The following is a 13309-nucleotide window of genomic DNA, read 5'->3' on the forward strand; positions in this document are numbered from 1 at the left end:
AAAAGTTAAGGATTGGTTCGATATTTTTATTTATGTATTTTTCTTATTAATATGATACTATTTTTCTGAACGTATTTTTTTAAAATTGTATTTAAAATTCTTAAACAAAAGTCAAGTGCTTAAATCACATCATTTAATAAAAAATAATTACATTATTTAATAATTTAGATCTCAAAAAGTATAGATTTTTAATTTTACAAATACAATCATAACTAATAAATAATAAAATAATTTGATGAATTCAAAAAAATAAATTTTAATTTTAAAAATAAATTATTTTCATATTTTTTAAAAAGTTCTAAATTTTATGATTTCTTTTTGAAATTATTACTTAATAATATTGAAAAATGTATAAAATGATATTTTAATTATAATTGAGGGGCCAAATAAAATATTTTATATTAATTTAGCATGACACATCACTCCTTAACAATATTTCAAGGTTACTATCTATCTTTTAATAAAATTCGAAGTTTAAAGTCTTTAAAAATTAAATGACAATTGAAATCATTTTAATAAATTTAGTGACCATTTATGAATTTTTACCATTTTTTATATTAGTGATGCATATCGATGCACATCATTATGGTGTACATAAGTGTGTATCACCCACTCTAGACTCATCCTCATAATATAATATTTATTATTCGATTCATTAAGTAATTAATACACAAATCAAATGTTATAAAGTCTAATTATGAAGACAATCTTTATGTTTAAATTTATTTTAGGTTTAATACAAAAAGTGATTAAACTATATATATATATAGGTACCTAAACTTTTTTTTAATTTATGTAAGTATCAAATGTTACCAATATTATCATTTTAAGTGTCTTAGTCACAAAAACCGTTAAAAAATCTATTATGTGACATTTCTTATTTATATTTGTTTTGAAAATTTGATTTTTTTTTAAAAATATAAAATTTTAATTTAAAAAAAACATTTAAAAAAATTAATTCCCCCTAGCCCACCACAACAAAACAGCCCTCCCTCCGTCCCAAAACCCCAACCGATTGAAACTCTCCCTCCCCAAAATCCCAATCGACTGAAACAACAAATGGAAGGGTTGCCGAAGAAGGTGGGCAATCTTGTATTCCAGATTAGAGGTGATCGACGATTATTATTAGGGTTTAGGGATTATGTATTTGAGATTGTAAGAATTAAGGATTTAAGTTTAGGGATTTGAGAATTTTGGATTTTGAGATGAAAGCAAGGATGATGGCCGATCAGTGGGTAACCGACGACGAATGAATAGTTGTTCAACTATGGATGGGTGGCCGGAGATGATACAACCTGAATTCTCCAACAAATACTAAGTTGGGGAACATCCCTATTTTCAAGGAGATGATACACTTAAAATAAGAAGTTTCAAAGAGTCGACTGCAATATGGCACTCATCTCTTCTGTCATCCGATACTAATACACAAGGGTGAATCTAAACTCCACTATACCCCAAAGCATTGCTTAAAAATGCAACACAAATATATATATATATAAATATATAAGCGATAAATACGGCAGAAGATAACATCAATATCCATAACTTTCAGAAAACATCAACAACCTAAGGTCAGATATAAAATCAAAACAAAGCAGTTTTGATCAAATAAAAGTCTTTAATCCAAATTCAATTTCATTTTAACAACTATTGCCTTAGTGTCTAGGCTTACCACCTTTCCCACGGCCTCGTCCAACTCCTTTTCCACCACGTCCTTTCCAACCACCACCTTGTGGTGCACTGTCTGCGTTGTGTTTTATCTTCATATCATCAGGTAAGGGGAGTATGTGATCAATACATTTCCGGAAGCTAAAATCATCAACAGTTTCATCCTCCCTAATCACAAAGAAACATTTACTATTCCACACAGGATGATTTCGGATTTGGAAAGCTTTGATGCCTCCACCAATCTTTCTCTCAGGCTCTAGATGGCCTTTTCTAAGCAAGTCCAGCAATACCATATGTTCATACTGCAACAGAAAATCAAAGATAAATGTAATATGAAACAAAAAAATTCAAATATTTCAGTGCCTAAGGATCAAATTTGACAATGATAGATTGAGGCAATGAATTTTATGTGCATCTTCTCTCATTCCTATAAACAATTTTTCCACAATCTAACAAGTGCTAATAGCAACAACATATCAGATTATGTTAGGCATCCCACATGAGTATTCCCCCTCCATATTTTGCTGTACTTGGAGGGTCATACAAGTGTCATTCACAAGGATTCAAATAGCGGCCGCTATATAGTGATGAGACAGCATTCAAAACCATTATTGCATAGAACGGCGGTGTGAAGCAGAACTACACCAATAGCGGGATCACGGCCGCAATTTAACCTGTATTTCCATATTGTTCCACTGTCCTATTTAAAAAAAAAATAACTCCTTAAAAAAATCTCATTACCACGAAAACATAGACACCAACATGCCAGTAATGGTATACTTGGTTTCTAATGAAAAATGAAAATAAACCCTTTACAACTCAAGCTTCATGTAACTAAAAAGTTTACACTTCTATGCAATCAATTACTTTCTTCATTCATAATGAAAGCTGCAAATATTTTTTTAAATAAATCTTCCTCTACATAAAGAAAAGTTGTAGCGAAACCAAAAATATGCCATTTTAATCAGTACCTTGTTGAAGTTCAGTTGAGTACCCCAATGATGAAGCAAATAGACAAAGTAACCAAACATTTCCGCCGATGTCCCGAACTCTTTCGGACCGAGACGGACAGGACTCGACTCGGGTAAGTCCGACTTCTTCTCAAGCCTTTCCTCCTCTACGGACTTCTCCAGCTTCTGCTTTTTGGATGCATCGTCGATTTCTTCGCCGTCTTCTTCTCTCTCGCGCTTCGATTTAGAGTCACCGTTGACGTCGTCCTTGGCATTGGGGTTTTGGGCGGATGAATCAAGGGTTTCGACATCCATGGCTTCAGTTGGTGGTTTGGGCTCCGGCGATGGCGCTTTCTCTGCCATTGCAGAATGCTAAAATCTCAAACCCTAGAAGGTTTGGCGTCAGTGAAGCAGATTTTGATTTAGAATCTTTGGTAGAAAAAGAGGATTTATAGCTTCATTTTCTTTTATCAAATCCCCAGTACGTGCTACCGAAAATAAATGCCCACTACGCTGTGGTTTATTGATTTGTTTTATTCTATTAATATTGGATTTAGGTCGAGTAAAACTCGACTCAGATTAAAAAAAATTAAAATTTATGATTTAAAAAATATAATATAATATATTTTTATTTTTATTTTCTTAGAAAATAAAAAACATTCAATAAAATATATTTGATTGTAAATTTAAAAAATGATTTTTAAAAAATAAAAACAAAAATAAGGGAAAATATGAAAACATAAAAAAATATTTTTAGTATTTTCATTAAAATTGTTTTGAAAATTTAAAAAATAAAAAAAATATGTGATTTAGATTTTTAATTTAACTTACACGAGTTCAATATTTTTTAACAATAATTTTTGACTTAATATTATATGAAATCCTCAAACTTTTACAAAAAAGTTAATGTAGTCCATGAACTTTTTTACACTCAATGTGATCTTTAAATTAATTTTTAATAAATTAATTTTAAAATATTTTTATATTTAATGTATTGAATATATTATTAATTTTTATATTTTATATTTAATTTTTTTTTATTTTTTATAAAAAGTTAAATAAGTAACCAAATTTTCTAAAAAAAATCAATTATACCTTGAACTTAGCTAGAAAATCAACTAGGGTCATCTATCATATCATTGTTCATTGTGTACTGTCATAATAGTATCATGAACTGTTACATCAATATTGTAAATTGTCATATAAGTTTCGTGAATTGTCATGTAAGTGTCATGACATTCAACATTTAATTTTATCGATCAAAGAGTTAGATTAATTTTTTTTTCAGTTTAAGAGTCACATTGAGTGTAAAAAAAGTTAAGGATTACACTATATTTTATCAATCAAGTGCATTTGATGTTTTAAAATAGCCAGAGTGCATCGATGCATGGCTGGTGCATCGATGCATCGATGCATCAAATGCATTCGATGTTTTCATAACATCCTCAGTGCATCGGTGCATGGTATGTGCATCGATGCATGAAATATATTCGATGTTCAATTTAATTCATGGTGCATCGATGCATGGATTGGTGCATCGGTGTATCACTCTGAAAATTTGATTTTAGGCTTGATTTTGGTTCAAATACTTTGTGAAAATTGTTTCAAAAATATATTAAGTATAAAACACAATTTTACACATTTAGTAAGGTTTGAAATTGATCTTAAAAGACTTGGAGTAATAATTTGATATTCGAGTAATTAAATCGAATATACTTTTAGAAAATCATTTGTAAAATCTTAAAATTCATTTAACTTAATTTGTTATATCGAAACATCAAAATGTTTTCAACAATCTCCCACTTTTTGATATAACAAAACTCTTGAATAATTTTAATATTTTGAAAATAAGTTTTGTAATCAATTTTGAACATTACTCCAAATTACTCCCCCTTACTATAACACTTCTCCCCTTTAAAACTTTTAACACCATTTAACACTTCTCCCCCTTTTTGTTAAATCAAAAAGACTTAAAATCGATTTAAACAATGTTTTGAAAAACATAGCCAATTGATTAAATATATATATATATAGCTTAAGCTGCTAAGATCACAATTAAAAGAGATATTAGCCATTAGTTTTATAATCAATATTCATAATAAAATGTGAAATGGTAAATTGGTCATATTTCAACTAAAAAGTAAATGATGCATATATTGTAACAAACCAAAATATATATGAACTAAAATTTCAAATATCCATCAAACAGTCATCCAACAATCAAAGAAAGACAATCCAAAATGTTTTAACAATTTAAATTCAAGTTCAACCCAAAAACAATCAAAGCAAGATAAATCTATTCATCCATTGAAGGGTCGGGAGGAGGAGGAGGGTAACGAGCTCTCACCTCAAGCGAGAGTACATCCAAACGATCATTCATATCTTGTTTTCGAGCTCCCAAGGTAGAGAGTTGGGACTCAATGAATGTGAAGCGCGAATCCATGGACGCATACCGTAAATCAAATGTCTCCAAAAATGAACGAAAATACGGAGACATTTAATCTTCTTGTGGAGCTGGTTCCGATGCAGGCTCGTCATCAGGTACGTGATCATTGATGTCTTGCATAAGTTGTTGAAATTCAGGATCATCATCATAAACCGGAGCCGGAGGAGGAGGAGCACGAGAGGAGCTAGGAGCAGTTCGTGAGGAACTAGCTCCCGGAGTTTTATTGCCGGGTCTAAAAACCCATTGACTGATTACCTCGTCTTGTTTCCAATCCACTTTCTTCAAGGATGTGAGATTGATTTGATTTTGGAGTGGGATAGGATTGTCGAGAGAGACTTCTAGACCAAGTTTTATAAAGAGATTACTAAGAAGACATCCATAAATAAATGTTTCAACATGTTTTGAAGGAATAATGTTTACGATATCCACTAGTTGACTGAATATAATGTGGGGCAGATTTATTTTTATTTTATTTTTAATATAATACATCCACCATAAATCCCTAGCACGAAGTGTGGAGTACCTACCTCTGGATGGTCTAAACCACCAAGAGATCATCAAATGGAGAAAACGGTCATGATGAGATCGTAGAGTACTAACACTGGAGTTTGGAACATAGGGATATTCCACATTTTCATTCTCATTATATACACCACTATCATCTAACCCAAATCGAAAAGCTATAGTCTCGGGGTCAATATTAGTATATTGGCCTAAAAGATAGGATCTAATGGCTATAGTTCCACATTGAGTTTCATTTTGAATACTCACCGCATTGGAATATAAAATGCAGACCAATTATTGATAGACGATAGGTTTAAGCTGAAACAATTTATCAAACTTCCAAGCTTTAAGAGTCGGAAGGTATTCGAAATCAATGTCAACTATGGTTTGAAGCGAATGAATACGCTCTTCGCGAATTCTATAAGTTTGGAAAGAATTTTTGTACCTAGAGTACAATTCATCTCTACGACGCTCAGGCATGTTAAAACAAGATCCTAATAGAGATGAAGGTGGAGGAGGAACCAGATTAGAAGGTTGGTTTGAACGAGAATGACTCGATGAAGTTCTAGGTCGTTTAGGATTTGGCATCGTTTAAAAGAAATCGGAATAAGGAATATCACCTGCAATTTGAAACACATGTATGCACAATCAATCCCAAAACTCAAATGAGTCCTCAATAATTCAAGGTTCTCTAAACCATATCCTAATAGGCATGTTTTGAAAAACTATTTGAAAACAATATTTGATTATAATATAGTTTTTATGACAAAAACAATTAAATCAAAAATATTTCTGATTTTCAAATTTCGATTTTTTTAATTTCGAAATTCAAATCAATTTTGAAAAATTGTGTGTTTTTGATGAAATTGGTTGTTAAAACTTGTTTAGAATCAACAATCAATTAATGCCCGATATAATGTACATTCTAGAACTAATTAAAACTAGTTCTAAAATCAAAAATTTGTAAAATTGAGGTTTTTAGAAAAATATCTTGAAAATTCAGATTGAGAGGGATGAGGAGTTGTTTTGCACGATTTAATGATTGAAGTAGGTTTGAAAGTTGAAAAGCTTGAAGATTCCGATGAAAAATCATTAATTTTGAGCAAGAATGAATATTTTTAGAGTGAGAGGAACGAACGACTAGAGAGAATATTTTTAGAGTGAGAGGGACGAATGGCTAGAGAGAATAGTTTTTAGGGTTTGAGATAAATGAGAAAAATAAGCCTTTAAAACCCCAAAACCCGACGGATGCATCGATGCCTGACCCTATGCATCGATACACATTCAAGGCGTGCATCGGTGCATTAAAGGGATACATCGATGCATTGTTAAGTGCATCGGTGCATGAAGCACAAAAAGTCAAAAATCTATTTTAATACTCAAAATGCTAAATTAATTAGCTCTAGTGGTATTGGCAACTTATACATTAAAAATTAATCATGTTCAATCAATCAAATTAATATTTATTTGAACATAAAATTAATTTTCATCAAGAATCATAAACTCCCCCTAACTAATAGCAAGAATGCAATCAAAAATATTATTTTAAGCATTTTTCATTTATTCTTAAAAGTGCTAAAAATTATTTTTAAACACTAACTGAAGATAGGTCAGTTAAACCTAATTCTCTCCTAAGTGTCCAAAATCTTTCATTATCTAAAGGTTTTGTAAAGATATCCGCTAATTGATGCAAAGTATCAACAAATTCTAGAACTACATCTTCCTTAGTGATATGGTCTCTAATAAAGTGATGTCTTATTTCAATGTGCTTAGCTCTAGAGTGTTGGATGGGATTTTTTGTGAGACAAATAACACTAGTATTGTCACACTTGATAGGAATGGTACCTACTTCAATTCCATAATCAAAAAGTTATTGTTTCATCCATAAAACTTGTGCACAACAACTACCAGCTGAAATGTATTCAACTTCAGTGGTAGATAATGCAACACAATTTTGTTTCTTTGAAAACCAAGAAATCAACATATTTCCATGGAATTGGCAAGTATCGGAGGTGCTTTTCCTATCTAATTTGCATCCTCCATAATCCGCATCAGAAAAAGCATGCAAGCTAAAGCTAGAGTCTCTAGGATACCAAAGTCCTAAACTAGGAGTGTCCTTAAGGTATCTAAAGATTCTCTTGACAGCTAGTAAATGTGATTGCTTAGGGCATGATTGAAATCTAGCACATAAGCAAACACTAAACATAATGTCTGGTCTACTTGCAGTTAGATAAAGAAAAGAACCAATCATTGACCTATATAATTTAACATCCACACATTTACCTCCTTCATCCAAGTCAAGCTTTGTAGAAGAGCTCATTGGAGTGTCATGAGGTTTCCCATTTTCCAGTCCAAACTTCTTGAGCATATCTTTGACGTACTTAGCTTGATTGATAAATATGCCATCTTTTCTTTGCTTGATTTGGAGTCCCAAGAAAAATGAGAGCTCCCCCATCATGCTCATTTCGAATTCGCTTTGCATTAGCTTAGAAAATTCTTGGCAAAGAACATCATTAGTAGAACCAAACATAAATTTAAACTACTAATAAATATTTACCTTTATGCTTTAAAAACAATGTAGTGTCAACCTTCCCTTTTGAAAAACCTTTTTCAATTAAAAAGTTTGACAATCTTTCATACCAAGCTCTAGGAGCTTGTTTTAAACCATAAAGTACTTTTGTCAATTTAATAACATAATCCGGAAATTTTGAATCTTCAAAACCTGGAGGTTGTTCCACATACACTTCTTCTTTTATAAAACCATTTAAAAATTCACTTTTAACATCTATTTGATATAGTTTAAATTAATGAAAACATGAAAATGCTAATAACATTCTAATTGCTTCCAGCCTAGCTACGAGAGCGTATGTTTTATCATAGTCTATGTGTTGAAAACATTTTGATATTTCGATATAACAAATTAAGTTAAATGAATTTTAAGATTTTCCAAAAAGGTTTTCTAAGTATATTCGATATAATTATTCGAATATCAAAATATTACTCCAAATCTTTCAAATGTCATTTTTAATCCTTACTCAAGTGTAAAATTAAGTTTTAATCTTAAAATAATTTCAAAATGATTTTACAAAATATTTCGAACCATCTCAAAGCCAAAAATTCCAGATTGCTCAGAGGGAACCGATTCCCCCCCAAGGGGGTACCGATTCCCCCTGAATGGTTTGGCTCCGAGAATTCCAGTATGCTCGGAGGGAACCGATTCCCCCCAGGGGGTACCGATTCCCCCTGTGTAACGGTTGAAATATTTGAATTTTTCACTTAGGGAACCGATTCCCCCCAAGCTCCAAGCTGTTGTATTAATGGTTTTCACACTTAAACGGCTCTATTGACTCCACTAATCATCCCCAACTTTCAGAATCAATTGAGAGAGTATTTAAACAAGTTCTGAAGCCTTTGATTAACAAGAAATTATAGAGAAACAAGAGAGAAAGCATCAAACACCAAGTTTGTGCAAATCAAGCCAATTTTCCTTTCAATATTCATTTTGCTTTCAAGAACACCATTTGTGCTCATTTGTAATTATTTTTTAGTGTTCTTTTCTTGTTCTAGAATTGTGCAAACATCTTACCTTGTGAGGTTTTCCTTGTAAATTTGCAAATTTGTGTATTTCTCTTTGAAAAAGAGTGTGCTCAAGAATTTGAGGTATAATTCTTGAGGGAGTTATAAGGTTACTCTTTGTCCTCAAAAGAAAGAACAAATTAGTGAATTTTTTGGAAAATCCTTAGTGTGGATAACTAAGTTAGTGGACGTAGACTTTCACAAAATTTTAAATTGCCAATTCACCCCCCTCTTGGCCGATTCCGTCAATCGATTAACTAAACAATTGGCATCAGAGCCTAACTCATTTGAAGGTTTAATCGCCTCTTGAGTCGATCCGGGAAGAGTTAAATCAATATGACGTTTACTTCCGGTTCATTCTCAATGGAAGAATCCAGACCTATTGACGTTCCTACACACTTCAATGGAACAAATTATCGTCATTGAAAGAGGTGTATGATAATATTCATCAAAGCATTTGATATGGAAGCTTGGATGATAATCAAGAAAGGATATTCCTCTCCTACTAAGAAGGCAAAGAAGTGGAGTGTTCAAGAACGGAATGAAGCTCAACAAAACTCAAAGGCTATGCACATGTTGTGTTGTGCAATTGATCCTAATGTATATAAAGGAGTTTCTTCTTGTTCAAGTGCCAAGGAAATGTGGGATAAGCTTGAGGAGATCTATAGAGACAAGGAAGAAGAAGAACCAATAAAAGTGATGTCTCTAATAGCTCTCACATAGCCAAAGGTATCTTCTAACTCAAATATATCAAATTCAAAATCTTTTAATGAGTTACAAGATGCTTATGATAAATTATTTTTGGAGTTTGAGACCATGAACTCCAAATACAATAAATTGATTTCTAAATTTATTGCTAAAAATGATATTCTTTTGAAAGCTAAAACAGACTTGGAAAATCAAAATGAAATGTTGAGAAAGGAGTTAGAGCTTTCAAAAATAAAATCTGAAAACTTTGAAAAAGAAATTTTCAAATTAAACAAACTTCTTCTAGAAATGAAAATAGATTTTGAAAATCAAAATGAAATCTTGAAGAATGATTTAGAACTCTCAAAAATGAAATTTGAAAGTATCGAAAAAGAAAATTTCAATTTGAAAGATAAGCTTGAATGTTTAACAAGAGAAAAAGAGATCATTCTAAATATTTCATCTAGTTCAATAATGACAATATGTTCACATTGTCATTATCATGGTCATAAGGAACATATTTGTCCTTTAAAGAAAGGAAAACTATTTAAAATTAGACAAGTATGGGTTCCAAAAGGAACAAGAGGCATTGAAACTAATGTTCAAGGATCCAAAGCAATTTGGATACCAAAATCTACTTAAATGTATCTTGTAGGTGTGTGAGAGCTATGGTGATAAAGATGATGATATTCAAGATGCTCTAGCCACACATGAAAAAGGAATGGGTAACCTCTAAACTTAATGTTTTTTTATTTGGTTGCTCATTTAGTTTATGCATGCATGAGGTTTTAAATGTTAAATAATTCTAAATGATTATGTTTTGTCTCATGTATGTTGAAAAATATTGTATGATGAACATAATAATTTTTGGTAATGTTTTATAAACTCTAGTTCATCATATTAATTTTTGGTCAATTTTTTTTAAAATGTAATTGATATCTCTTTAACAATTGATATCAATTTTTCAAGAACTTTGGTTTTGCAAAATTTTGACCTTAAATTTTTCTTAATGATTATGCATAGATTTTTTTTATAAAGTTTTAATGCATAACATTTTCAAAAACTTTATGCATGTGCTCTTAATCTCGATTATCAACATTGCATAATGTTTTGTATGTGAATGGATTAAAGCATAATCTAATTAGATTAATTTGACAAAAGATACAATGTCTTATTTTTAAATTAAGTGTTTGCAAAATTGATTGACATTGCATCTACTTTGATTATGCTTGTTGGTCATAGAGTAGGAAACATTTACATGGTGCATTTAGATTCTATCAATATGACTAATTTATGCCTAGTTGCTAAAGATGATCATGATAGTTGGTTATGGCATAGGAGACTAGGACATGCTAGTATGAGTGTTTTGCAACGGCTAACTCAAGGTGATTTAGTTCGAGGGTTGCCTAAGCTTAAATTTGATAATGATAAAATCTATGATGCTTGTGCTAAAGGAAAACAAAAGCGAGTTTCTTTTAAATCCATTAATGACGTATCAACTAGTAGAGTATTACAATTGATCCATATAGATCTTTTTGGGCCAACTAGGACTACTAGCTTGGGTGGAAAACAATATGCATTTGTCTTGGTAGATGACTATTCTAGATATACTTGGGTTCTATTCTTAAGTACTAAAGATGAAGCATTATAAAAATTCATCACGTTTTCAAAAGTAATCCAAAGCGATAAAGGTTACTCTATAACTAGTGTTAAGAGTGATCATGGCACTGAATTTGAAAATCTTGGATTTACTGAGTTTTGTAATTCTAATGGTATTAGTCACAATTTTTCAGCACCTAGAACCCCTCAACAAAATGGAGTTATTGAGAGGAAAAATCAAACTTTAGAAGAAATGGCTAGAACCATGCTTTGTGAAAATAATTTACCAAAATATTTTTGGGCGGAAGCCACAAATACCGCTTGTTATGTTGTAAATAGAGTAATGATTAGGCCAATTTTAAAGAAAACTACATATGAAAATTTCAAAAATAAAAAGCCTAACATTAGCTATTTTCATCCTTTTGGATGTAAATGTTTTGTTTTGAACAACGGTAAAGAAAACCTTGGCAAATTTGATGCTGAAAGTGATGAAGGAATTTTTCTGGGTTATTCCTTAAATTCTAAAGCATATCGAGTATTTAATAAAAGAACTTTAGTTGTAGAAGAGTCTATACATGTTGTTTTCGATGATAATCCCCTTCCGAGGAAGGATTCTTGTGTTAATGATGATGTAGGTATTATAAATACACATGACGTTGGAGAATCATCATCAAAAGAAGAAACGAAAGATGAGGAAACTCATGATCCCCTCGATAATCCAACCATTGAAGAAAGGGAAGTATCTTATCCAAGAGAGTACAACTATGTCAAGGATGGTGAGATTATAGGTGATCTATCCAAAGGGTAACAACTCGATCTTCTCTTAGAAATATTTGTAATTATGTTGCATTTATTTCATGCATAGAGCCTAAAAATATTAAAGAAGCATTAAATGATGAACATTGGATTATGGCTATGCAAGAAGAATTAAATCAATTTGAGAGAAGTAAAGTATGGACATTAGTTGAAAGGCCTAGTAATAAATCTACTGTAGGTACTAGATGGGTATTTAGGAATAAGCTTGATGAGAGTGGTAATATAGTGAGAAACAAGGCTAGACTTGTTGCTCAAGGGTATACTCAAGAAGAGGGTATAGTGTTGAGTTAATCGATTGACGAAATCGGCCAAGAGGGGGGTGAATTGGTAATTTAAAATTTTGTGGAAGCTCTTGCAGAAAATTGAAAGTAATTGCACAGCGATTTAGAGTGGTTTGACTTTATCAACCAAAGTCTACGTCCACTACCTTAGCTATCCACACTAAGGATTTTCCAACAAATTCACTAATTTCTTCTTTCTTTTGAGGACAAAGATTAACCTTACAACTCCCTCAAGAATTATACCCCAAATTCTTGAGCACACTCTTTTTCAAAGAGAAATACACAAATTTGCAAACTTACAAGGAAAACCTCACAAGGTAAGATGTTTGCACAATTCTAGAACAAGAAAAGAACACTAAAAAATAATTACAAATGAGCACAAATGGTGTTCTTGAAAGCAAAATGAATATTGAAAGGATAATTGGCTTGATTTGCACAAACTTTGTGTTTGATGCTTTCTCTCTTGTTTCTCTATAATTTCATGTTGATCAAAGGCTTCAGAACTTGTTTAAATACTCCCTCAATTGATTCTGAACGTTGGGGATGATTAGTGGAGTCAATGGAGCCGTTTAAGTGTGAAAACCATTAATACAACAGCTTGGAGCGTGGGGGGAATCGGTACCCCTTAAGGGGAATCGGTTCCCTAAGTGTAAAATTTAAATATTTTGACCGTTACACAGGGGGGATCGGTACCCCCTGGGGGGGAATCGGTTCCCTCTGAGCAATCTGGAATTTTTGGCTTTGAGATGGTTCGAAATATTTTGTAAAATCGTTTTGAAATT

The 13309-nt window shown here is 31.7% G+C and overlaps 1 protein-coding gene across 1 annotated transcript; it reads right to left on the reverse strand.

Annotated features, from left to right (window-relative positions):
* Window positions 1-1515: 1515 nt before the first annotated feature.
* On the reverse strand, window positions 1516-3076 carry LOC120196613 (protein EMBRYO DEFECTIVE 514-like). Its single transcript, XM_039198378.1, has 2 exons — window positions 2640-3076; window positions 1516-1970 (listed from the first exon to the last, which is right to left on the reverse strand). Exons 1-2 carry the CDS (start codon window positions 2979-2981, stop codon window positions 1656-1658), a joined length of 657 nt encoding a protein of 218 aa, XP_039054309.1. The 5' UTR covers window positions 2982-3076; the 3' UTR covers window positions 1516-1655.
* Between the last annotated feature and the right edge of the window lie 10233 nt (window positions 3077-13309).

Source organism: Hibiscus syriacus, unplaced genomic scaffold, assembly GCF_006381635.1.
Source record: "Hibiscus syriacus cultivar Baekdansim isolate YM2019G1 unplaced genomic scaffold, ASM638163v2 tig00117034_pilon, whole genome shotgun sequence".
In the NCBI taxonomy this organism is placed as follows: Eukaryota; Viridiplantae; Streptophyta; class Magnoliopsida; order Malvales; family Malvaceae; genus Hibiscus; species Hibiscus syriacus.